Genomic DNA, 23,762 nt, shown 5'->3' with positions numbered 1-23,762 from the left:
CTGCATGGACTTCCACGATCAAATAATTCAGTTGTCCATGTAGTACAGTGTAAAGAAACTCACTAGGCTCGGTAATTGACCTGTCACTGATTTCTTTGAGCTGCCCCATATTCAGGGTAGACTCAGCAAGATGTCAGTCGGGCTACAGGTTGCGGCCCTGCTTGGAGGAAGGTTATTACCTGCTCAATTTATTCACTGGGAGCATCTTAAGCTGTGACTGTGTCAAGGAGACAAAGAGAACCTCATCTGACATGTTTGGGTACAGGTTTAATTAACATGCCCCGAGTACATAGCTTCTGCTTTTCCAGTATTTTTAAACAGCATAACAAGTAATAAATTGCAATAATTTTCCAAGTTTTGCAATGCATCAGTTGTGATATGGAAGCAAGGTACAGTTAACAGTAAAACACAAGGCTATCTATACTTTCCCACCTCAAATAGCTGCACACACTGTTGTTCCAAAGACTGTTGTAGTTATTCGAATAGACCTCAAACAACAAGTACAACAAATGCACATACACCTGTCCAAAACACAAAAAAGGCTGGGGCACTTTCTCAGACATTTGAGCATACCAGTTCATTAGGCTCAGACATATTTAGATCAATACTGTTCTTTGATTTCTTTTTAGTGAGTTTTGACCCAGGTTTCAGGTACTTTTCTTTGCTGTGAATGACCTGGATATATTGGTCATTGCTGCTGTTCTGCGGATCACTGCTGGATTCAACGGAACCTGAATCAGATTCTGTGAGAGATTGCTCCAGCTTATGCTTTGACTTAGGTTTCATATGTGGCTCAGGACAGTGCTGGTCAGCTTCAACATTTTTCAGGTGCACTTTCTTGTAAGCATATGGAGGTCTGTCCAGGTCTAGCTCGAAACCATCATCCCAGGATTTGTAATGCACTTTGGCTAGATCCTTGCTCATAAGAACATGGCCATCAGCATGCTCCCCAACGTAAAATCTTGGTGCCGGGCGAAGATCAGACAGTGAACGAGGGCGGTGGGATCTGTTCATGTAGTGTCTCCTAAGTTCCTCTTCTTCCTCCTCCTCTTCACTGGGATGAGGAGAATACACCCGGTGTGGTGTGCGAACCACATATCTTCTAACGTTGCGTGGATACAACTCAATAACATCTCCTGGTTCTTCCATTCGGAATTGCCTTTGGAGTCGGGAGGTAAAACGGGACGATTTTTTGCGGGACTCATTTTCATTAACAATAATGTATCTGGTAGCATGTGGTCTGCGTCCCACAAAAACAGGAGCCCCCGCCCCAAGAGCATCTGAATTTGCCTGCCGGATGCTTTTTCTAAAGAGAGGCTCAGAATGAACATCTTCCATATGCTTTTTGAAAGTCATTGGTGTGTAGGGCTTTGTTTTACAGAGCTCACTTGCGCTCCCATGCACAACACTTGGGTACCTTTAGACAGAAAAAATGAATCAAATGTTGAGAGATATTCTTATGTCTCAATATAATCGAAACACATAAGAAATTAACTACACAGAAGTCAAACACTGGATTGTAAGGACAGAGATCTCCGTTGCAGAATCTGTATTGTTCAAAAGTTTTAGGAACAGTTAGAGAAACACACAGAAATTAGGAGATGCATTTGTACTTCCCTAGGAAATGGCAACAGACTGTTGACCTTTCAAAGCGTGTTCCAGATCTGTTTTCTTAATATTTTGGGAACTATTTAAAAACACTTTTAATCTCATCACTTGGAAAAAAATAAATAAATAAACGTCCCCCAAAAAAACAACAAAAACACAACACAAAAAACCCACACAGGTAGCTTAAATCATCAGTGTGCTGTCTGAACCAACATGTCCAAAAACAGTCATGCAACAACTAGACTTGCACAGGCATTCTGCACAGGATTACTTCACTGTTACTGTGTCTGTCTTGTTTTTTTAAATAGCGTCTCACACAAACTATTTTACTTATATGCCAGACGGAAAGCTTAATATTTACCTCTGCTTGAGGTATGTGTAAACTCCATCAACTACATTATTTCAAAAGTTTTATAATCCTGTCTGGCAGGCTGAATTAAGAGAGAATTAAGGAGGTGCTGTTACCAGCAGTCTGAATAGTACCCATGAATGAATCTGCTTTTACAAAATTCCTTAGCTGCTGTACTGCTTCAGACAGTTAGTCTGAATACACAGCTATTTTGCAAATAAACACAGGTATGTCATGGAGTTGAGGGAATAAATGTCATTTCAAAACAAAAAGTCTTGCCTGTTAGCGGTATGATTGTTTCTTGATTTCTGTACACTTGATACTGAGGGAGCTGACGTTAAAGAAGTTGAAGTTGTGGGATTTGCATTGACAGGTCTTGCAACATCAGTTGAGGGCACAGTTTGGGGCACAGACTGGGAAATGGTTTGTATTCTGGTGCCTTTGCTCACAGGAGATTCAAAGTTCAGGACACTGCCATTCTTCCGGGGCGTTGAGGACCGAACAGAAGATTCCTGACTGATAAGATCACTTTCTTGGTCTGGTCTCTTGTCATTCCCACCCAGATTCTGGATTCTGGCTAGAAAACAGAAATTATTACACGATCTCTCCAGGCCTCTACATTTAGAAGCAGTTGTGTAAGTGCATTGGCTCAAATTCACCCACCGGTCAGGGGATCACATGATGACAGAACCCCACAAAGAGATACTGGTGCTATACTTGTAGACAGGGTGGTAAAAAGGGGTGTATAGGCACACTGCAGTACGCAGCAGACATACTATTGCTGAACACAGAAAAACACTAGAAATTGCACTGTAGAAATCCAAGTGGGCACAAAGCCACCGTCTCTTTTCAAGAGCCCAGTTTTAGTTCATAACGTGTAAGAAGATGGCCAGATTGAGCAAACTGACCCCAGTGACTGTGCTGGTCACAGCCAAAAGCTGCATTTGGTTTCTGTAACAACGGAAATCAAATTAGCACACAGACCTCATCACACTTCATTGCCCTTTACAGTCACTCCTCATCAGTACATTGCTCTACATCAGGTTTTTCACCATTTACGTCTCCACGGTAGCGATTTAAGTGGTCAGTAACATTAAGATCTAGCCATAAGGCTACTGAACCATGGATTGTCTTTTTTCGTTTTCATCTTGGCAAATATCTACTTATTCCTTTCACTGGGAGGGATTAGAAGGACTACATCCTTTTTGTGGTTTCTTGTTGCTAAAATCTGAGAGGTGGAAGGTGTAGGCTCAAATTCCCTCAGGCACAGTAAGCAATAAAAACTTAAAATTCTTCATTGCAGATGAAATGTTCAACCCAGGGAGGTCAAAGAACAGGGGCCATTCCCTTTTCCCTCTTCTGCCTATTACCCTATGAATTTTGAGCAAGGTCTGACATGATTTGAATCAGGGATGCCTACCAGGTTCTGCCCTGTATGTGACAAAAGTAAGAAAATACTCAGCCCAAGTCAAGCTGGGCTCAAAAGTCATCTAAAAGGATGACTACCAGAAATAGTTTTTTTGAACATGGTTGAATGTCTCTCTATATAATGAGAAATCAAAATATATTTGTATCCAAATGCTTTATTAATAGTGGAATTTCTAAAGCTCAACAACTTACCCACTGCCATCTGAACCACCTTTTTCTTGTCTTCAGTTCTTTCCTAAAATGTATTCAGGAGAATGAGAAGCAGTGGATTACTATGGACTAGAAACTAAATTCATTGCTGCATAAGGATAAGAAGTACAGAATGTGTTTTACATTGTGAAACACTGAAAGTGACTTTCAAGGTGTAATTAGCTAGCACTTTCCTGAAGACCCACCAAACTGTATATAAAAGTACTTTGAGCTGTACTTACTGTTTGGATCTTCATTCTTAGCTGATTGTTGGTGAATTTCAAGGATCTTGCAATACTTTGTAGGTAATAGATAAGCATGCTAGAAGTGAAAGAGGTGATTATGAATCACATCAAATATTCTTGACAATATTCTCTTTGAAGGTTTATAAGTCATCAAAATAGTGTACAGGGTCAGTTGGTGTTCTCTAGCATTTCCTGTATATTGTAATAATGGATCACAGCCTTTTTTCAAGCAAACACACATGAAATGTAAGAAATGTGATACTGAAAACAGATTTAACAGTAGTGCTAATTGTGCCTGTGTTTTTCTTTTTACAGGTCTTTTCATTTTGCATGTAACCTTGTGTGCATTTCTAGCTTTCTCTTTCAATTCTGGACACACTCAAAATGAAAATTTTCTCCTCCTCCTTTTTTTTTTTTTTTTTTCTTTTTCTTTTTCTTTTCCAGTCCAAGGTTACTTGGAGAGGAACTACAGCTGAGGTGCACGCTCATCACAACGTCATTTTGTTGGCTGCTTGGAATAACACCTTGTTTACACTGGCACAGCTGACATCAGATCTGGCTTGGCAATGTATTACACTGGCTTTCAGATGATGTAAAGTCTTATAACTAGACTCGTTAGCACAAACATTTACATATGTGCTTAGCCATCAGTTTAAAACAATCTATAGATCTACTTAAGTTTGTAAATATGTTTATTTACGAAGCTGTGGCCTTAAAGGAAAAAGTTACAAATAATAAATACTGCTTTATGTCTTTTCAATTTATCTGAAAATCAAGCTGGGGATTTGCTATAAAAACTTGCTTGGTACTACAGTGGGACAAACTCTGCAGTCGTCTGTAGCTTATGGGGAAAAAGAACAGAAAGAAGCAAGCAAAACACATGACACTTCACAGAAGCAAAGTGAATTTCAAACAGCTCAAAGCAAATATTAATTCCCAGCTGTGAACAATTATTTAGAGACTGGAGTAAGAAAGGACTTCCACTGGAAGCTCTACAGGAAGCTGTATTACATTAACACTTAAGAGCAGACCTTCATAATTGATTTATCTTGTCAGGAATCAGCAGGACTGGGTAGCTTCTTTCAATGATGGCCTGAACCCTGTTCACAGTCATAAGCTCAACTAATCACCATGAGGAAATGGAAAATTAACTTCTGAGGAGCTCTTGAGAGGGAAGAAAGGTCTTAAAACTTCCTAGAACCAACAGCACTGTAAGCCTTGACAAAATGGAATGAACTTGCTTTAACACTGTTTCCCAGAACAAGAAATGTCCTTTTGAAAACGTGTTGACAGTCTTTTTAATATCCTCTCATTCCCATCTGATCTATATACCACATATTCAGTAAGAGTTTTTTTCCCTTCAGATATGCTTAACGCTTAACAATAATGCAGTGGTTGTTCCTTAGTATCAACATTTGACTCTCAAGAGATCAAGTTAACAGTCAAGTTAACTTTTCTATGAAAAAAAAATGCTTACAATAGAAGTAGGAGTGCAGGGAGGACCACCACAGGACTGCTGATATAAGTAATTACTGTGTTGAACCATGTGGGAAAATCATTTTGAATTGTTTCAGAAACAATATCATATATTTTTTCTTGTCCGCTACAGGAGGAAGAAAAAAGGAAGTAAAATTAAATTGTAAAAAATGTTTGGTACACCAAATTTTTAAGGAATATTGCACTGAATATATAAGAATTTTCATCCAAGACCACTTTGGAACAGTGTAGTCCAAGGGGAGAAGAAAAAAAAGATAAGCTTTTATAAGGAAGTTCATTACTTTTTAAACAAATTTACAGAAGTGCAAAAGCATTGACCGGGCTTGAAGGGTGCTTGAACTGAGACACAGGATAGTGATATGTGCTAGATTTCTTGCTGGCATATTACATCATCTAAATATGAAATATTGGAACCATGCGTATAAAGCAACTCACTCAGGAGGTTGACATATTCAGCTAATTAATTCTTAAACTGGAAAACACTGACAGCACAAAAGCATTGTCCCATCCATAAACTTCTATTTGTTGGTAATTTGGGTAACGTTAAAGCTGGTTAATTTACTGAGAGAGGGTGAAATAAAACATTCTCAATTTTCATTAGTCCATTATAACTTACCTGAAGGGACCACAGTTTAAAGATGGTTTATATCGGGCAATAGCAAAAATTGTTGGTAGCATGCATAAAAACAACATGAACAGCAACATGGCCAAGTAGAAATTATTGGATCTGCAAGAAGGCATAACATGTTTCAGATTATACTAATCAGAGAGAAAAACAGAGGCAACATGAAAGATGTAAGTCTGCATCTACCTAACAAGTTCAAGATCTATGTTTTTGAAAGATCAAAATCATTCTGTTCTGATTAAAAAGTCTGAACAGAGCCAGTTTAGACAGACCCTTAATGATCAAAATTCTATTTGCACTGCTTTCCAGATACCACTGCTACAGCCAGAGAACTGTTTATAGCACTCGTCTTTAAAAAACTCGCCTTAATTCCCAGACATGTCATGGGGAGAACACAAAAAAAGTGGCAGAACTTAAATCATCTTCAAAACACGTTAAAAATAATTGACTTTTAAGATTTAAAGATGCCCTAAGTTATTTCCATTTTGAGTAAACAATTCTGATATTCATCCTGACAGAATAAAAACGTGGAATTCTGTTGTGTTGTGCAACAGACATAATCAGATACTTAATCATAAAAAGAAATACCAAGATATAGGACTTGCAACAGTTTACACATGTAGCTTATTGCACCTTAATCAGATTTCTATGGAAATAAATCATGTGTTAGACTGCATTTACTGGTCTATGAAAAATATGTCAGGGAGGGAATATGCTGTTCTATTCATCTCCAAACTTTGGTAATAAAAATAGTTTTGATACTATTTGTTAATTTCTTCAGTGAAATGGGGAAACCCTTGATGAATCCTTCTGCCCTGGATACTGCCCATCAAAATCCATACCTTGCCTTTTTGCAGGGAATGTCCACCAGAGTTTTCAGTACAATCACAAAACAACCTTGGGCAATTCAATGCCATTTGCCTCTCTTCTGTGTACATCTTTAACTACCCAGCTTTTCAAACTCTCCAGTTTCTCAGTAACTACTTTTCTACTTTTTTTTTTTTTTTTGCTTCACAGACCTTTGTTATCTGTCAATTTTGATTGTCAATTTTCAGAACTAAAAGCTCCTTTCATTTTGTTTCTGTGCACAGAAGGCATTTCTACTGTCTGCATTTCATTTATTCTTTATCTTTCATTCTTATTTTGACTAACCGAGAGGCTCTGAAAACCTGCTGATGTGGTACATTACACGTTAACACAGCCCAGCTCCTCAGGTACATGAGTCCAATCAACTTGAGAACATTGAATGCTGGTAAGCAAGGTGAAAAGAAGGCTCCCATCCTGCAAAAATAATGTCATTTCAGTGCTCAGTATTGCTGGAGCAATTTTTATAGCAAAAAATGCATGAAAAAATAGGTAACTATCAACGGACAATCTCTTATTACAATAAAGTATAAAAATGAATTTCTAATATCCTACTTAAGTAGGTTTAATTGGGAATTATCAGACTTAGTAATCAACCCACCGACCAAGAACAAGAAAAATCACTTATGGATTACATACCAGATCATTCCTTGATTGTAGACCAAATGCAGTACATTCTCTGCAATTTTGAATTCTCCATATTCTGGCTACAATAAACACAGTGTAGAATTAATACCTTACCTTAATCCTTCCCCCTCCCCCCCCCCCCCCCCCAGATCATTTATTATAAGTATTTGACTGATGTGGTTGTCAGACAGCCCATAGCCTGAAACGTCCAGATCAAATACCCAGTTTTGACAGGCAGTGAGAACACAGTAAAACCTACTCTGTAGTAGGGGATTAAACTAATTCCTCTCTAATTCTCTAATTTACTTCACTTCTTTATTTAAGGACAAAGAACAGACTTCAGCCTTTCATGACAAGAGCTGCTTGCTAACCAAATATTACTTAGCTTAATTTTCTTAAAGGGCTATATGCTTTTGGTTCTTGCTTCTTGGACCACTATCTCCATTATGGATTGTGTGACAGCTACAGAAAAGAGGATGTGGGAAGCAACCCATGCACTTTGTTTTCAAAAGGCCAAACTACTCGTCTTTCTCTCTGGGACTGTTACATCATCTCATTTTGGGAAAAACAAAGTTTTTGCACCACAACCATGGGAGTAGGCTTGAGAAAAACACCCAATCTTAGCATTTATCCCGTGCCCTCCAAAGAGAAGCTCAGTGTGAGCTGTGCCTTTATAGACATGTGCTACCAAGAAATTATTTATCTCTTGAAAGGCTTTAAGAACATCCAGTACTAAGGGAAGGATCCTACCTATCTTTAGCATCTTTCATAAAATAAAAGCCTGTACTTACAAACTTGCTTTCTAGATCCCAGCACCAACAATCGCTTAAATATCGGACACACAGTCCACGGAAAAAATCAATTAGCAGGATGCTTGCAACTGTGAAAATCATGTCGATGATTGACAGCTTTAGCATCTCCTGAAATACATATTGTTCCAACACACAGTCATTCTGGAAAAATATGCCTCGCATACGGCTCTTTTGCATTTATGCTTCTATTTCATATTTTGGCTCCAGATTATTACCCTGATGAAATATGATTTGAATATATAACTTGTTGCCTTTTAAGCTTTTCCTGTTTGACTTCTCTTATTTGCCTTTGTTCTGGCAAAGAGAACAAATATAATCAAAATTCCAGTGTGCCTTCTACTGCTTGCAACAATGTAACTGGTCATAATGCCTTCAACCTTTCTTTCTAGTGATTGTTCTGAAAATTTTACTCTGTTGAACTCAATGCTTTATTATCCTCACTGTTGTAACACGCAGTGGATAAGTGCTTCACAATGAGAAATGCTGATTCTTCATACAAAAACACAACCCAATGACAGTAAGATCAGCAAGCCATAACAGAAATCTGTTTAATGCTTACAAAGGAATAGTTATTCCTTATTTGACCCTTAAAAACACAAAATTACATTAAAAAAGATCGTTTCCAAGAATCTCTAGCCCATTCTGAAAAAAAAAAAAGGGAAAAAAGAAAAAAAAGAACACCAATTAGAAAAAATACCCGATGCCTGTGTAATAGGGAGAGTGGCTATACAAGAATAGAAGTCAACCTAATAAACCTGGGAGGAGATTTTTGCTCCTGATGATCAAGCAAGACCTTTAATACTGCTCACTCTGGAACAAGGAGCTAAGCAAGTCAGGTGCACACTAGCGTCATTCTTACTCCAGTGGCCTGGACACTAGACATGTGCAGCACTGACAGAGACCAAAACGAATCAGGATGAAATGACAACTTTTGTCTTATGCATCCTGTTAAAATACAGTCTGTGTCAGTATCATGCATCTGTAGAGATCTGCCTGTGCAGAGCTGAAGACAGAGACTGAAGCCCGGCAAAAGGACATTCATACAACACTAAACACATTGTAGATACTGAACAAAAAAACAAAGCTCAGATCTGTGGCCGTATCATTTTGCATAGTCTTCGCTCTTTCTACACAACCCTTAGCTAAAATTCCAGAATTTGCACAAAGAAAACCTTTAAAATTGAATACAGCCCAACATGATATTAACTTTTTGGTCAAATACGGATTAGGAATGAATTGATTAAATAATATAAGTGTTACATACTTGGCCAACATAGGTCTCCCAGCACTGATCCTGTGGATTCTGGGTATTATAGGAAGCTGTTTTGTTAACCTGTGAGTCAGGGACTGTCAAGCTTTGAGTGTGAGACTCTTCCGATGTGACAATGCTGCTACTCACAATTTGTACATAAGGAATAGTTGTAGATAAATTGTCTTCTTTAGAAAAAGTTTTGTTTGCTAGGAAGGCAGTAGAATTACTTGCATTGTTGTTAACTTTGGAGCCCTGAAAAAATAAATGTCCTGAGAAGCTGCATTTTCACATGCTGTTACTTGCAATACGTACAAAAGCCCCATGCCTTCAACAAGGCATACATACGCATAAAGACATTTCTTCATGCATTTTCAAGCAGCAATTAGGTGACTTTCAAGTAGCTGCCAAAGTCCAGATGCAATTTTAGGACAGCACTAAATGCTGAGTGGAGGTCAAATATTTCCAACTACCTAAAGTGCTGATTTGTTTGAGTAGTCAAACAATGCACATAAATCTATTTTCTTACTATATATACATCAGTGATTAAATGGATCCAATTATCCTAAAAGACTACAGGTATTTGCAAAAGAACATTACAAAATAAACTTTACAATCCTATCAAGCCGTAGTGCTTTTAATACTTTGATTTGAAACTAATTTTCACCTGACTTGATATATATATTACAATAGAAGGAATTCTGTAATAAAATCTATAAATCTATAAAACCAACTGGTTTTACACATAAGCAAATATCATTAAACTTACAGTGTCACTCATGATATTCACTTTATCCAGGAGAGCAATGATTAAACTGTAGAGATTTCCCAGATACAGAACAAGAACTCTGAAAACAACAAGAAAGAGATAAAGGTTATTAGCATTGATATCCCATGGAATTCTCTTCTATCCTCTGGTTTGTCTGAAATAAAACTTGTGACCAGAATGCATCTTTCCTCTTCCTCCCTTGCTTTTTCTATGCTGCAGAATGCCCATACCTGGCCAGCTGAAAGCGAAGTGTGGTTCTTGGATGATACATCTCTAGAGCTGCCACAAGTTCAAAAGCAGAGGGTGCAATCATGGTAATCAGTGACACAACTACGCTTACCTACAGAACAGAAAGACGCAGCATTTTGTAGCTTTGCATGTTGATCTCCTGTAGTGCCTTGACTACTGACTGAAATAGTACTGCATATTTTAGTGATTGATTTTCTTGAAGAATATATGTTAAACGGTTATTATTGACATCAGTAATAACAGCAGCTGAGATCCAAAATTATAGATCTGGAACATCACTCAGGAATTTTTACTCTAGATAGTTATAGTCTAGCTTTCAAGTTATTACTTTATTAATTAAATTATGTTTGTTGAAAATATAAAGACAGCATCTTCCTCTGAAATTGATGAGTGTCTTCTCCATATCCATTCACTTCTTATTCTCAGCAGCCACTTTTTCCTCTGAACTGAAATATTCACAGAACATTCAGTACCCTTCAGCTGAAATCAATAGCCATTGTCAAAGCTGATTCCTTTCTAACAGTCCTTTCTAGTCCCTTGGGCCAGTGTTCGCTCAGCTCAATCATGGGCACAAAAGCAGATTTGTAAGTGACAGAGGAGAGTTTATGCTTTGTCCTCATGAAATAAGGGGCAGCTAGAAGCGCAGTCTCTGTGAAATGAGGACCTGCAGCACCTCCCTGCCCGTGTCAGTTCTGCTGACACCTCAGTGCAGAGCAGAGACAGCCAACATGCAAAGAGACCCAGGTAACCACAGCTCTGCCCTATTGCTCCTCATTTCTCATCTCTCATGACTTACACCTCAGTGCACACTATCACTATGGAGAGCCTCGAGACAATAATGCTGCTTCTAACACAGTGGTGACAAATGCAGCATACCTCATTTTTTTCCCAAAGAGTCAATTCCTTTTTGGCATGCTCTAACCTTTGGGATCGATCCACGACAAAATAAATGATGTAAATACTTCCAGCAAGTGAGAGAAGCACAAGGATGTTTGCAATAATCCTTAAGCTTATAGTGACTGCCCTGAAAAACAAAAAATCACACAGCCAATACAGTAGGCTGTCTTATGACACCAGGGGTCTTTTCTAACATGCTTTTTTACAAGTATGAAACGAGTACATTAGCTCTGCTATCTGCATTGAAGCAGTGCTTTGGAAAGTATCCCCAATCTTATATACATACAGGTTTTTGGTTTTCTTCTTCTCCTGCTCCTCCAATATAGCTTCCTTGAAAGAAACACAACATTATGATTTTAATAGCTGTCAGCAAAAATAACACATGCATCTTTCGCAGTAAGTATTAAGTATATTAATAAAAAACTTCACATCCTGGAAATGCAAGTAGATAAATGCCTCTTTGTTCTGCATAATGTTTTGGAAGTGCTAAGGGAGCTTAAGAATTGAAGATTTCTGAGAAATAAACATGCAAGTAATAAAATATTTGTGCACTTTCAGCCACTTTTGTCTCTTACTGTGCTGGACAGGTCCTGCTAACTTGTGTTGTCGCAGTGGTTTCATGGTCTACTAGTAGAGGTTTACACTACTGGATCCTTTTTGCAGGATGTGCCTATAAAATCTCCGAGTTAGTAATATAATACACAACTGTCAAAAGCTATCCTCAGTCACTGAAGTAACTAAATCTCATTATTAATTTGTCTTCAATGTAGTTTGAAGTAATTTGGTTTAATGATTTATAAGAATACACTAAATTTATGAAGTAAATTGCTTTTGAGGAAAACCATACCTGTTTTTAAATTCTAAGTGGAAGATATCTGTATTTAATTCAACTTTTTAATATTGATAGAGATGTAAGGTGTCTTTGGACCATTTGTTACAGAGATATGAAATAAATCAGTGTTTTTACATTGTTAATGTAACTTTGATTCTACTGTTCAATGAAATTGCATCACGAGCAAATTTGTTGCAAATTTTCTAGCTTCCTGTCACACATATGGTGGCATTAAATAAAACATTTCCCAAGAGGAACACAATGGCCATGTAGGGACACGACAGTATGAAAAGGAGCAACAGCATCGGCAAGTATGATATGACTGCATTACCACACAGAGGTATGATACCAGCCCTCCCCTAGGCAAAGACATTCATCAATGAACACCAAGAAACAACAGAGTGCAAGGAAATGAGAGGAAAAGCGTATTTAACTTCCAGCTTAACAAACAATTCAGTTCTAAAAAAATTGTGGGGTGGATGCTCACCCGAATGCTGTTAACTATGGCAGCAGCTTTGCTCTCTGCAGCCTCGGGATTTCCTATTAAATAGTCCCAGGCACAGAACAGTCTCCAACAGAAAGTGTAATTTTCATCAGAGGCACTTGCTAAACTCATTCTTGAGTTCTTCGCCATTCTGGACCAAAAAAAAAAAAAAAAAAGAAAAAAACGTTGTTGATGTGTGAAGATAAGTATCAAGTCAGTGGTTTGGTTCATAGTTTTCAGTTGTCTTTGTTTTAGAACCATGAAAATTTTGTGGCAATTGGTGTCATTGCTGTAAATTATCTGAAGAAAATAAAATAGGGTGAGGTTGCAAGAACGAACTTCACTTTTGTTCTAGTGCACAAGTGACTCAGGGTGGAAGTGCAGTTTGGTATTTACGTTCTTTATAGCTAATAATAAAAAAAAAAAAAAAAAAAGCAAACCTATCTCACTAGAGCTGTGAGCTAAAAGTGTTTTAAGATCTCCAGGTACGATCCAGCTAGAAAATGCTGTAACATATCATCACAATTAATGTGATTATGAGCCAGTCTGGCAAAACTAATGATCATGCAGAAGATCTGCTTGTTTTTGTTTTGTGTGTGTTTGTTGTTGTTTTGTTTTCATCCTCAAAATATATGTTATTGTCAAATAGAAGCCCAGTGCCATTTTACAGACTTTGGGAAAAAGAAAAAAAACACAACACCTACTTGTCACAGTCAAGAATGCAGAATATTGCAAACTCTAAGAAATTAAAAGAAGATTAATAGCTTATGAAAGAAAGGGCATCTAAAAGGACAGTGTTAAAAGGACTACAATAGTCAGGCAACCAAGAAGTCAGTGGGCTAAATCAGAAAGAGAAAAGCTAATCTGCAGAAACTGCAGATGTGTAAATCAGTGTCAAGCGTATCAGTGACCCTGGCACAAACTAGCAGCTAGAATAAAAATAAATGAAAAGGGATCAGTTTTGAAACAGAGAGTTATTATAGGCAACACTAAAAATCACCCTGGACTACACTGTGCCAGATAAATAGGTATCCAGAAGGGAGGAGAAAGTGAATCGAGAGGATAGAGTGACCTTGCCCTTCTGTAGGCACTGCACATTCCTGGATTTATGGCCAGCACTTAGTCTTGCTCTCTTCTAACTCCTGGCCCTTAAACAGCAAAGGAATTAAGCTCATGTTTGAATGGGATACCACATACCAGCTGAAATGATGCAAAGGATATTGCATCTATGACAGCATTTTTATACTTGTGTTTCAGTAGATGGGAATAATAATGCTTGAAAGCATTACACGTAAAATCTAAATTTCTGTCATAGCAATATTTAAACCAGTAAAGAGGAAAAGAGAAAAACTTCCAGGAGAGTCAGACCTAACTCTATACAAACATAAACCACACAGATCTTCTGTGCTGCCCTCCTTTTATAGACTGGGAAACCGAAGAGGGAGAAGAGATCAACAGCAAGATAAAGAGCACGCTATAATTAAAACCAGTCTGCCACCCTGCTATTAGCAGGTTAATAGAGCCATGCAGGATAAAGGCAGAGGAAATGGGATAAATACACCATTAACTGCCAGAACATGTAAGCTTATGAACGGCAACAAACGGGAAATCTTACTTCTTTAAGAGAATGATGAAGCTGTAAGCAAACACTGCCATTCCCACGAGGAAGTAGGCGAGGGGCAGCCGGTATCCTGCTTTCCCAATCTTCCTGTCCCGACCATAGTAACCGTAAAACAGAACGGAGTACTGGAGGTAGCCCTGCAGAGAGCAGAGTCGGTAAGTAAGGTCAGTAAATAACGGCTACAACCAAACAGCGAGGGGTTTAAAATAAAGAGTGGATTTAGCCTTGCCCCCAGTGACCAGATGGTGTCCAGATCTTGAGCAGAGGCGATGCGCTCCTTGGGAATGGTCTTGCTGACTGTGCTGCCGAAGGGCGCTCCGGCCAGCAGCTGGGAAAAAAGAGACAAAGTCTCAAAAACTCTGAGGGACCCTCCGACCCTCAAAGGCCTGCCCCCCATTTGGTATATCAGATAGCGAGGGCTTTGGTCATCCTGCCCCAACTAGCAATTCCACGAGAAATCCTGCATTCATTTTCCGCTAAACTAGATTTTTTTGGCCATCTGTGGTCTACCTATGAGGTAATTTAGTGCTCTGTAGACATCTTCTAAATGGCTGAAAAATGAAAAGAGAGGTCAAGTGAAATCATTAACAATACATATTTAAAATGGACAAATATCGTCCATTTCAATTTAAGCATTTTAAAATTAAATATAACAATATTTGATCTCAAAATAGTATTTTAAAATTAAATCCACTTTTATTTACAAAATCAAAAAATGAAAATGAATCTTTTCCATTTCAATTTACTTTTTTTTCTTTTTTCTTGTGCTTTGGGGGTGCTTTTCTCTTTTATCATCTTCACCAATGTGAAGAAAAATGAGACACTGACACGTTTCTGGTGACATTATTGAAACACAGGTTCGGTGAGGCAAGATAACATTTATTAATTATTTAACAAAGTTAATAAATAGCCTTATTTGTATGCAAGACCTAAACAAAGTTATGTCTGTTCAGACTTCTAGAAAATGCCTTCTAATGGACAATAAACTGGAGCCTGGACGCAAATGTTATGTTTTTCTGCCTGTAAACGACATTAGCAGGACCTGAGTGTACTCAACACCAGCTGCAGCTTTTAGGATTTGATTCTTCATTTTAGTAATCGGATACAAACATATTCTATAAAAGCATTAGTACCATGTTGACAAAATATAATCTCTAACACTAATAGCAAAATTCTCTTACCCTTTGGCAGAAAAAAACCCTCTTAACAGTGGAATTTATTTTAAATAATTTATTTTAAATTGATGTATGCCTTTAAGTGTGGCATTTGTTTAATTCAGAAAGGGAAGTGCAACAAGTAAGCATTTTTCTGCAAGTATTAACCATACGTTCTTACCTCTGGTAAGACTACAAATGCTCCTGTCATTATGGTAAGTACAATATTGATTCCAAATAGCCATCTCAAGAAGATGAAATAGGAGGCAACTCCAGACCCAAAATGACCTTAAACCACAGAAAATAGTTATCTGAGCTACACAGTATATAAAAGCTCATATCATTTATTCATGAAGTATTACTTAAAGACCAAAGAAAACCATGCCTCATTCACGCGGTGCAAACAGCAAGGTCGTGAATATGTTAGCATGTCAATGTGGAGAACACAATTCCGACACAAACTCTGCTGGGGAAGTCTGATAATTACCAGCAGTATTTATGCAAGAAGCTGCCACACTGGGTGACATCATGCAGCCATTTCCTTTGCTGCAGAAGCACATAGGTATGTGCCAGCCACTGGGAGGATGATAAGCACTGCCCTAATTCATGTCAATGACACTGACACCGGGGCTGGCGAGGCAGGTTGTATGCCACACGTGGTCCTGGGCACATCTGGACTTGGCCCAAGGATGCTGCCCCATGGACTGCAATAAGCTATGCCCAAAGCTTGCTGCTCTTTAAGAACCACAATGGGACAGAACTGATTTTATTTTTTAAAGCTACCCCACACTAAGGTCATAAATGAGAACTGTGCAGTGTCTGAGGCAAAGTAGGAAAAGGGAAAGCTCTAAGTGAAAACTGTGTTGCTGCTCAAAGTTTACGTTTAACACTTCCTCCCAAGTACTATTTAATTCAGTAAATCCAAAAGTAAATCATTTCAGCAAGTGCTTTACTGTTAAATCCCATTAAATCTTTATACTTACTCTCAATTTTTTTTATTCTCATTTCCCAAGGAATAAAGATGACCACAAAATTATATGCAAGTCGAAGAAACTTCCTCCAAAGCTGAGGAAAAAAAAAGAAAACACAAAGAAATGTGACAATTTTGCATGGAAAAGAAAAAAAAAAATCCATCAGAGCACTTTGCTCACCTCTCTTTTATCTGGTACCACAAGAAATACTGCAACTATTAATTGCTGTGGTCTCAGAGCATGTCTGTGGGGTTGAGATGGGCAAAGCAAACCACGGTGAGTTTTAGAAACACGCAAAATGTGAGAAGGCACGTGAGCCCTTGACCTTGCTTACAATCAAATCCTAACAAATATGAGGGATTTATACACCTCTGTGGGTACAGTCAGTAGCCATCAACCTGCACCTTTGACGCACAAGGGCCAGGCATACAGAAGCTGATAGGCGCTGTTCCCCATTGTTGCCCCTTCAGGCTGGGGCTGTGGAGGGAGATGCTGGGGGAAGCAGCTCTCACTCTGCCTGTGCCCATCACCCCCTTCTCCAGCCTGCCAGATGGAGTTTGGTTGCAAGATGCCTGGAAGAGCATCACAAAATGACTCCACGGCATACGCCTTTAGGGTAAGAAGTTGCAAAGATATATAACTAGACCTGAGAGTCAAAACCAAAACAAAACAAAACACAGCCAAGATCCTTAAGAGGAATTCTACAGGTCCTCTAGATAAACTAAGCCAATACAAATCAGTCTCCATATACTTTATGAGGGAATCCCACTGCACTAAACATAATAAATTGAATTTCTAGGGCAAACAAATGAACGTACAACAAATTTCAAATTTGAAGAGAAGTGGGACACCAGTTTTTCTTAGAGGACAAATAAGCTTTTCATAATTCAACAGCAGTAAATTCAGCAACTATATTCTCATCTTTGCACATTGCAATTGGCACCTACAGAAACACTGTGCTTATGCTTTGTACAGTCCTTATTCAATCTCCATATTTTGGCATGCTCAAAGCAAAGCATCTTCCTGCACACAGTGGGATGTGCACGTAGGAAAAGAAAAGATCTGCATGAGCAAAACTGAGCGTAGACTTTGATTTGTTGAATTAGAGCTGTAACATGACAGTATCAATAGAAAAATAACATTTGTATATCTTATTCATTATAAAGTACATTTCATAGTACAGCTAAATATTTTAAAAACTCTATTTTAGTCAGCAGCAGTGTCAATATTGCATCATGAAATCTAATCTCCTGAAACCAAAGAGAAGTAAATCACATTTTAATTACTGAATGTATCATCAATCTTTTTGGCCAAAGTTAATTAATTTTTATGGCGATGCGAATATTTTTATTGCATGAACTGGAACTATTTTAATTAAAGAAATTGTAGATGTTGCGAGTTGCATGGGAATTGCCAGGATTGCTACTTTCATTTGAAAACAGGATTCACAAGGCTGAGACCGGAATCAGGTAGCTTGTACCAGTTGTGTTGCAGTTTTATAAAGTACACTAAGATGTCCATGTAGTTAAAATTATAGTTAGATAACTATCATCTCTTTTTCTACCTACTACATACCTGAATAAAAAAGAAAGGATAATTATACCCTTATAATCCAGAGTATGGATATCAGCATTAAATGTAAATGTAAAGAAAAAAATAAACGTGAAAACAGTTGAACTGAAAAACAAAATTCCTTCAGTGGCAATGTCAAAACAGTAATAAGTACTTTAGCTTCAATTTTTATAAATACCATCAGGAATGGCTTGTCCAGTTATGAACAGTGTGTATTTTGCCAATTTTACAAGCTAATTTAAAAATGGATACACTTAACAGCTTCAGTTACCTTCAGACTGTTGATGACATCTTACAGGTTGATGCAAACATTTCGTTTTTAGCTCAAACATTAAATTCGTATTCTGATGATCTAGTGCTTGTTTTTACTGTGGTGCATTTTTGGTCACCACACTATTTTCTAAGATAATACTTCCAGTTTAATAAACAATTCAGCTTATTCTGTTATACTTATTATTATTAATAACTTAGCCCTGAAATAAAGGCTATATTCTTTAATTTGTGCCGGAAAAAATAATATCCTACACATAATAAGTGGTGCTAATTAACTTCTGAATTATATCTCTGTGCAGAATATCTTCAGGCAAAAGCATGCAGTAGAGGCAAATAGATTAGATACAGGCTTGAATCATTGTGAACTCTAAGATGAAATCTTGATTTTGTTATAGAAACGGGAATAAGAACAAGAAGGGAGCCCAGTACCTGATTTACCAACACATACTGCAGACCCTTAGCATGTCTCTTTCTAGTTAACATCCTAGTTCCACTGAAGTCCAAGGTATGAAACAGTATTTAACGGTATCTTACTTCCACTGCATTTGCCATACACAAAAAGGCAGAACAAGAAAAGATGAGACTTTCCTCCCTCAAAAAGTAGTAGTTTTAACTTTTGCTGTGTGCCACCATAACAGAAAACAAGCTACACATGCAGCCTTTCACTTGTTCACACAAATAATATACATGGTGTTCTATTTTACTGTTACAACCCTGACTTTTAGAATTAAGATGAATTACATCATTAAAAGTCTACTCATTATGATGACACAAATATTCTTGACTGCTTAGATGACTAAAGACCTCTTCTCTGGTCATTGCATATTAAGGACAAATTCCTGTGTGTTATTAATTTCCAGCAATTAGGGCCAGGGTCTATTTTTAGTGTTATAAATAGATTTGCTAAGATTAGATTCAAATTATTTGAGTATTATGCAAACAAAAGCCTTCTTTGACAATGTATTTATAATAAGCTACTGTAGGATTGTCTTCCAAAATAAAAGCTAGACACATTTTTCATACTAAACTATTGAACTGTGGCCCCACAGTCTGCTGAAATTGCTCTTCAGAGAATACTGACATTGTATTGTTGGTATCCCATTCCCATCACCCCCTCTGGCAGACATCAATATTCATATATTATTTGAGGAGGAAGCTTATCCTGTGTTAATAGGAGATCCATCCCTCACACATTAAATGAGTCTGCAAAAATGTAATTACTAAATTCACAATTGGAAAAAAAGAAAGGAAAAAAGAAAAAAGAAGCTTTTAACTCCTTTTTCCTCCCTCTACAGAGTTCTTGAGATGGAGATTGGGACAGCACAGAAAACACACACTCCTGTGAATAAAAACTGCAAATGACTATAGGTATAGAGAGGAGCTGTAATTTAAGAAGCAGCAGACATACCTCTGCACCAGCAGCTTGGTAGCCTCTTGTTCTAGTGAGCCTCCCTTCATACTTCAGCACAATCTCCTTTGCCTGTCTGCACAAGAAGGTGGAATCTTGTTTTACATCGATGCCATTATTCTGAACCCCTAGCTCTGCACAGGCAGCAACTAGTAAAGTGCTCTGAAACACTGTCATGGACTATGTCACACCATAAAATCCTTAACCAGGCAAAGCTTTTTTTCTTTTCCTACTGAAGTTTTTACTACCACTTTAAAACCACTGACAGCTTTGTCTGAGAAAACTTGACATTAAGAACTTTTACTGCAGGGAGAGCTCTCTCTCTCGTGTGTGTATGTGTGTGTGTGTGTGTTTTTCCCCCATGTCCTTTTAATTCAAATCTTTCTTAAAGCAGCACAACCGAAATGACTAAAATAAGACAACTGTCATGACAGCATGTTTAATCTTATGTGGATACATAAGAATATTGTATAGAGCTCTTTCAAGATGCAAATAGATTCATATCCGATCCTAAAGCTGCTTATCCTCGATCTTTAACTTCAGGAGAAGGTGGATGAGGACCACAGGAAACTCATCAACACAGAAGTCATGTAGGAGCAGGGAGACATCAAGTCACTATTCTGTGTAACAGAGAAAAATCACTTTGTTTCCAAAATTAAGCAAGGATCCTATTGCTGCTGGGACTTCCTCAGGACTACAATGCCATCCTCGCATCAGACAGTGTTTTAAGAGAAAGAGGCCTGATGAAGAGGAAAAAGAGCAAGTCCCAAGTAGACCATACTGTGAAAGACCTAACACAGTTTAACTGAAAGAGTTGGACACCCACCTTTTGCATTGCAAATATGGCAGTGTTAATATAACTATTGAGATCTTAAGCTGTGAAACATCATGACTACACCAAATGTGCTAACAGCATGCATTACTTACCGCCATTTACAATATATTACCTGAAGATTACAACCAGCTCTCAGGTCTCATCAGAGCGTACTCACACCGTGCTTTCCTAGCCACTCTTAATCATTTCTGGGCTCGTTCCTTTTCAGCTTACACTGGAAAACTGCAGCTGGAAACACGGTCAGTCAGTAAGCCTGAGAGCTTCTGTGCAAACACCGTTACCTGAGCGCCCGCAGCTTCTGCCTCATCGGCCACGGCCTGCAGCGGATGTTGGACATGACCTCCTTCTGGTACTGAATGTTCTGAAAGATCTGCTCGGGGTCATGGTTGTCAGCCTTATCCTCACTGATATCCTCATCTGAGTTGCTGACGGTCCAGCACACACCCCATGAGAGAAAAAACAAGACAAATTATTACCCTCCAGATCCCCAAACTGTTGATTTGTACAGCACCCAATCTATGAGAGCAATATGACAGCAATAAGCTAGGAAACTTGCATGACCTTCTTGTTTTTAGAGTTGATGAATAATTCGGACGATTTCCCCATCTCTAAGACGTGCCTCTTCCTCCCCACCACCTGCTACTCAGTTATAACTCATCCGTGCTCCCTAGCAGGAATTCCAGTCTTTGCTCTCCCAGCCTTTCCAGCCATACACCTTTTACATCAGGCTAGCAAGACATTCTGTATATTTTTCTGGAACAAAGTGCAGTCTAAACATTTCCAGCAAGAGCACTTAACATTCATTTGCTTGCCATGCGGTGTTGGCCTTTTACTTTGATGGTAATAATGAAGAAGTTTTTCTTTGTTAAAATGAGGGGAAGAAATGCTAAGAAATTCTTGCCCTTTGCGCCTGTTCTCTGCTGGGAGGACAGGAGTGTAAGACCCCAGCACACCAAGAATTACATATTCCTGTAAAAAAAATTATGTGTTCCAATGCAGATTTCTGTGAATGATTATTAAATCATCTTTTTGATGCTGTCACCACATTTGCTAAGCTACAGCTCTCTCATCCCATTTTAAACAGGCTATTGTACGTGATAGCAGCAATCTTCACTCTTGCAGGGACTCACGGCTAAAAACCTGTTGCCACTATTTCCCCTTGCATGATGTGAACAGAACTGAACACTTTTGAATCAATTTGAAATAAATCAACCTAAACGTTTTCTTGTACCAGCATTCAAAGGATATACGTGGTCAGATTGCTGGTCCATTGATCCACAGTCCTCACTCTGACCTTCGGTCACAGTGGATATTCAAGGGCAATTATAATACACAGGAAAAGCATAGAGAGATTTATTACCCTGCTATACCCTGAACTCACTAGAGTTATGCTGAAGATATTTATGATGCAGTATGAAATATTACTTTTATGAGAAGAAAAAAAGAAGAAAAGAGGTTTAAAGTACATCTAAAAATAGAGAGAGGAGTGATATTTCTCATGCTCCTTTTCACGTTAGTACACTCTGCCTAAACGAAAGGCAAAAGACAAGACCCCACACTTCTGCTCAATAAGGAATATTTGCACTTCAGGAGAGAGCAGGATTCCTTACCTGTGGGGTGGCTCCTGGTAGGTGTAGATGCTGGCGTGCCGCTTCACTGTCTGGTACTTTTTGCAGGACTTTGCAGTTTTTACTGCAGCAGCACCTGGAGCTGCTGCCATGGTGGGAGCTGCCGCCAGCACCAGGTGAAACTCTGCCACGCTAGACGAAAGCCTTCAGCTCACTGGTCAGCTGTCTCCCAAGCAGGCAAACGTTATTAAGTAGAGAGCAGCGAGGGAGTGCCGAGCCCTGATCATAGGATTGCTGCCTGCGCCTGGTGCTCCTGCAGTGGCAGGACCTGAAGCTTGGCAGTGCGTGCATGCCTTAAAGCGGCAGCACACAGCAGCCAGGGTGCTTTTAAATGAACTTCCTAGAAGTGAGGTAGGGAACAGGATCCAAGGGTGGGCCAGCTGCAGTCCTTAAAGCAGAGCCAAGTTTCCCTTGTGACAGATGAGGTGATCCCTCAAAGTGCCACCCTGCCAAACCAGGCTGAATCACGCTGGGTGATGTTTGCAATGACCGCGCTGGAAAGACTGTCATCATTGCTTCATGTGTTTGAGAGAAAGTTCTTGCTCATGTAAAGCAGGAATTGTTTGTATTGTATTGTGTCTTTGCTGACAGACAAAAATGTGATGGCATTTTCCCACAGAACTACCAAGGGGACAGCCCTGCCACAATGCAAGAGCTGCTGCTCTCCCGGGCCCTGGCCCCACATTGCAGTGTGACCTGCACTCACTGGCCCTGGATTTATGACTTCTCTTTTGGATGCATCAAAATACCTGCCATTCAGACAAGTACATGTTACCAAGCAATTCACTCTTTCTCAAAACTTGTAGTATCTTAGTTATTTTCAATTCCATTAAGTACTGTAACTTTTTCACCATTTGCTTTAAGCATCTTCTCAGATTATCAATATTAATAATTATTCCTAGAGCTTAAACACAGGAAAATATTGTCATCTGATGTTCATTTCCCATTTCTTCAGCTCTACTACTTAACTAATTTTATTACAAAATTAATTTCATAGATACTAAATGCACACCTAACACAAAGTCACTTTAAAAGTCAATGAATGGATCAGTGATGGCAGCTTAAGGACCTGTATTAAGTAACTACTATCTTTCTCTCACTTTATTCAAGTCCTGGGGCAAGTTCTTGCATTTTTATGCCTCGCTTCCCACCAATAAATATAGAATATTTCTGCATTTCACAGGAATAGCATGCAATTTATCACAAATTTTGAGGTACTCTGCGTCTATCATATGATGATTATGTATTATTCACAGTAATGCACTTCATTAACAGTCATTGTGGGCATAAACTTCCTAAAGTTCCTATAGTCAACTCCAACACCACCTCTCCACGGTACTGGTATTGGATTGTCAGGAAAGAATAGACTGCTCCAAGTTTTGTTGGGACCAGCAACTTGCCACATCATCAAGTGAATTTCCAGGGCCTTTCTCCATCATAAAAGTTACAGGTATTTTAGGTCACGTTATTAAAACAGAGCAAAATGGGCCAAAAAAACACCTTTGTTATTAGATTCTATGGACATAATTTGTTGCTCAGAACTTGGGAGGAAAGGGATGAGTTTACAGAGAGTTTT

General features: G+C 38.5%; 1 protein-coding gene across 3 annotated transcripts; it reads right to left on the bottom strand.

The window, feature by feature from the left end:
- Positions 1-247: 247 nt before the first annotated feature.
- Positions 248-22,942, bottom strand: TMC3 (transmembrane channel like 3). 3 transcript variants are annotated; one of them, XM_040569751.1, is made up of 22 exons: positions 22,169-22,942; positions 20,840-20,983; positions 19,724-19,799; positions 16,483-16,564; positions 15,681-15,787; positions 14,575-14,673; positions 14,340-14,482; positions 12,728-12,875; positions 11,695-11,738; positions 11,388-11,535; positions 10,493-10,602; positions 10,263-10,341; positions 9,509-9,748; positions 8,224-8,352; positions 7,445-7,512; positions 7,094-7,222; positions 5,933-6,043; positions 5,297-5,422; positions 3,817-3,895; positions 3,578-3,620; positions 2,237-2,534; positions 248-1,417 (listed from the first exon to the last, which is right to left on the bottom strand). In XM_040569751.1, exons 1-22 carry the CDS (start codon positions 22,276-22,278, stop codon positions 556-558), a joined length of 3,375 nt encoding a protein of 1,124 aa, XP_040425685.1. In that variant the 5' UTR covers positions 22,279-22,942; the 3' UTR covers positions 248-555. The 3 variants fall into 3 exon arrangements, with proteins under 3 accessions (XP_040425685.1, XP_040425686.1, XP_040425687.1); XM_040569752.1 differs by lacking the exon at positions 9,509-9,748; XM_040569753.1 differs by lacking the exons at positions 12,728-12,875; positions 20,840-20,983; positions 22,169-22,942 and having other exon boundaries at positions 19,724-19,786.
- Between the last annotated feature and the right edge of the window lie 820 nt (positions 22,943-23,762).

The sequence above is a fragment of the Cygnus olor genome, chromosome 11, assembly GCF_009769625.2.
Source record: "Cygnus olor isolate bCygOlo1 chromosome 11, bCygOlo1.pri.v2, whole genome shotgun sequence".
In the NCBI taxonomy this organism is placed as follows: domain Eukaryota; kingdom Metazoa; phylum Chordata; class Aves; order Anseriformes; family Anatidae; genus Cygnus; species Cygnus olor.
Note: the sequence above shows the minus strand (reverse complement) of the source record. Positions and strands in the feature narration are given on the sequence as shown.

Bases quoted from the DNA above. Each gene is read 5' to 3' on its own strand.
- TMC3 (XM_040569751.1), bottom strand. From the start codon at position 22,278: ATGGCAGCAGCTCCAGGTGCTGCTGCAGTAAAAACTGCAAAGTCCTGC. The intron at 19,800-20,839 runs GTAACGGTGTTT...CTTCTTGTGCAG, and splicing joins CAGAAGCTGCGGGCGCTCAG to ACAGGCAAAGGAGATTGTGC. The intron at 3,896-5,296 runs GTAAGCATTTTT...TTTCACTTCTAG, and splicing joins CCTGCACTCCTACTTCTATT to CATGCTTATCTATTACCTAC.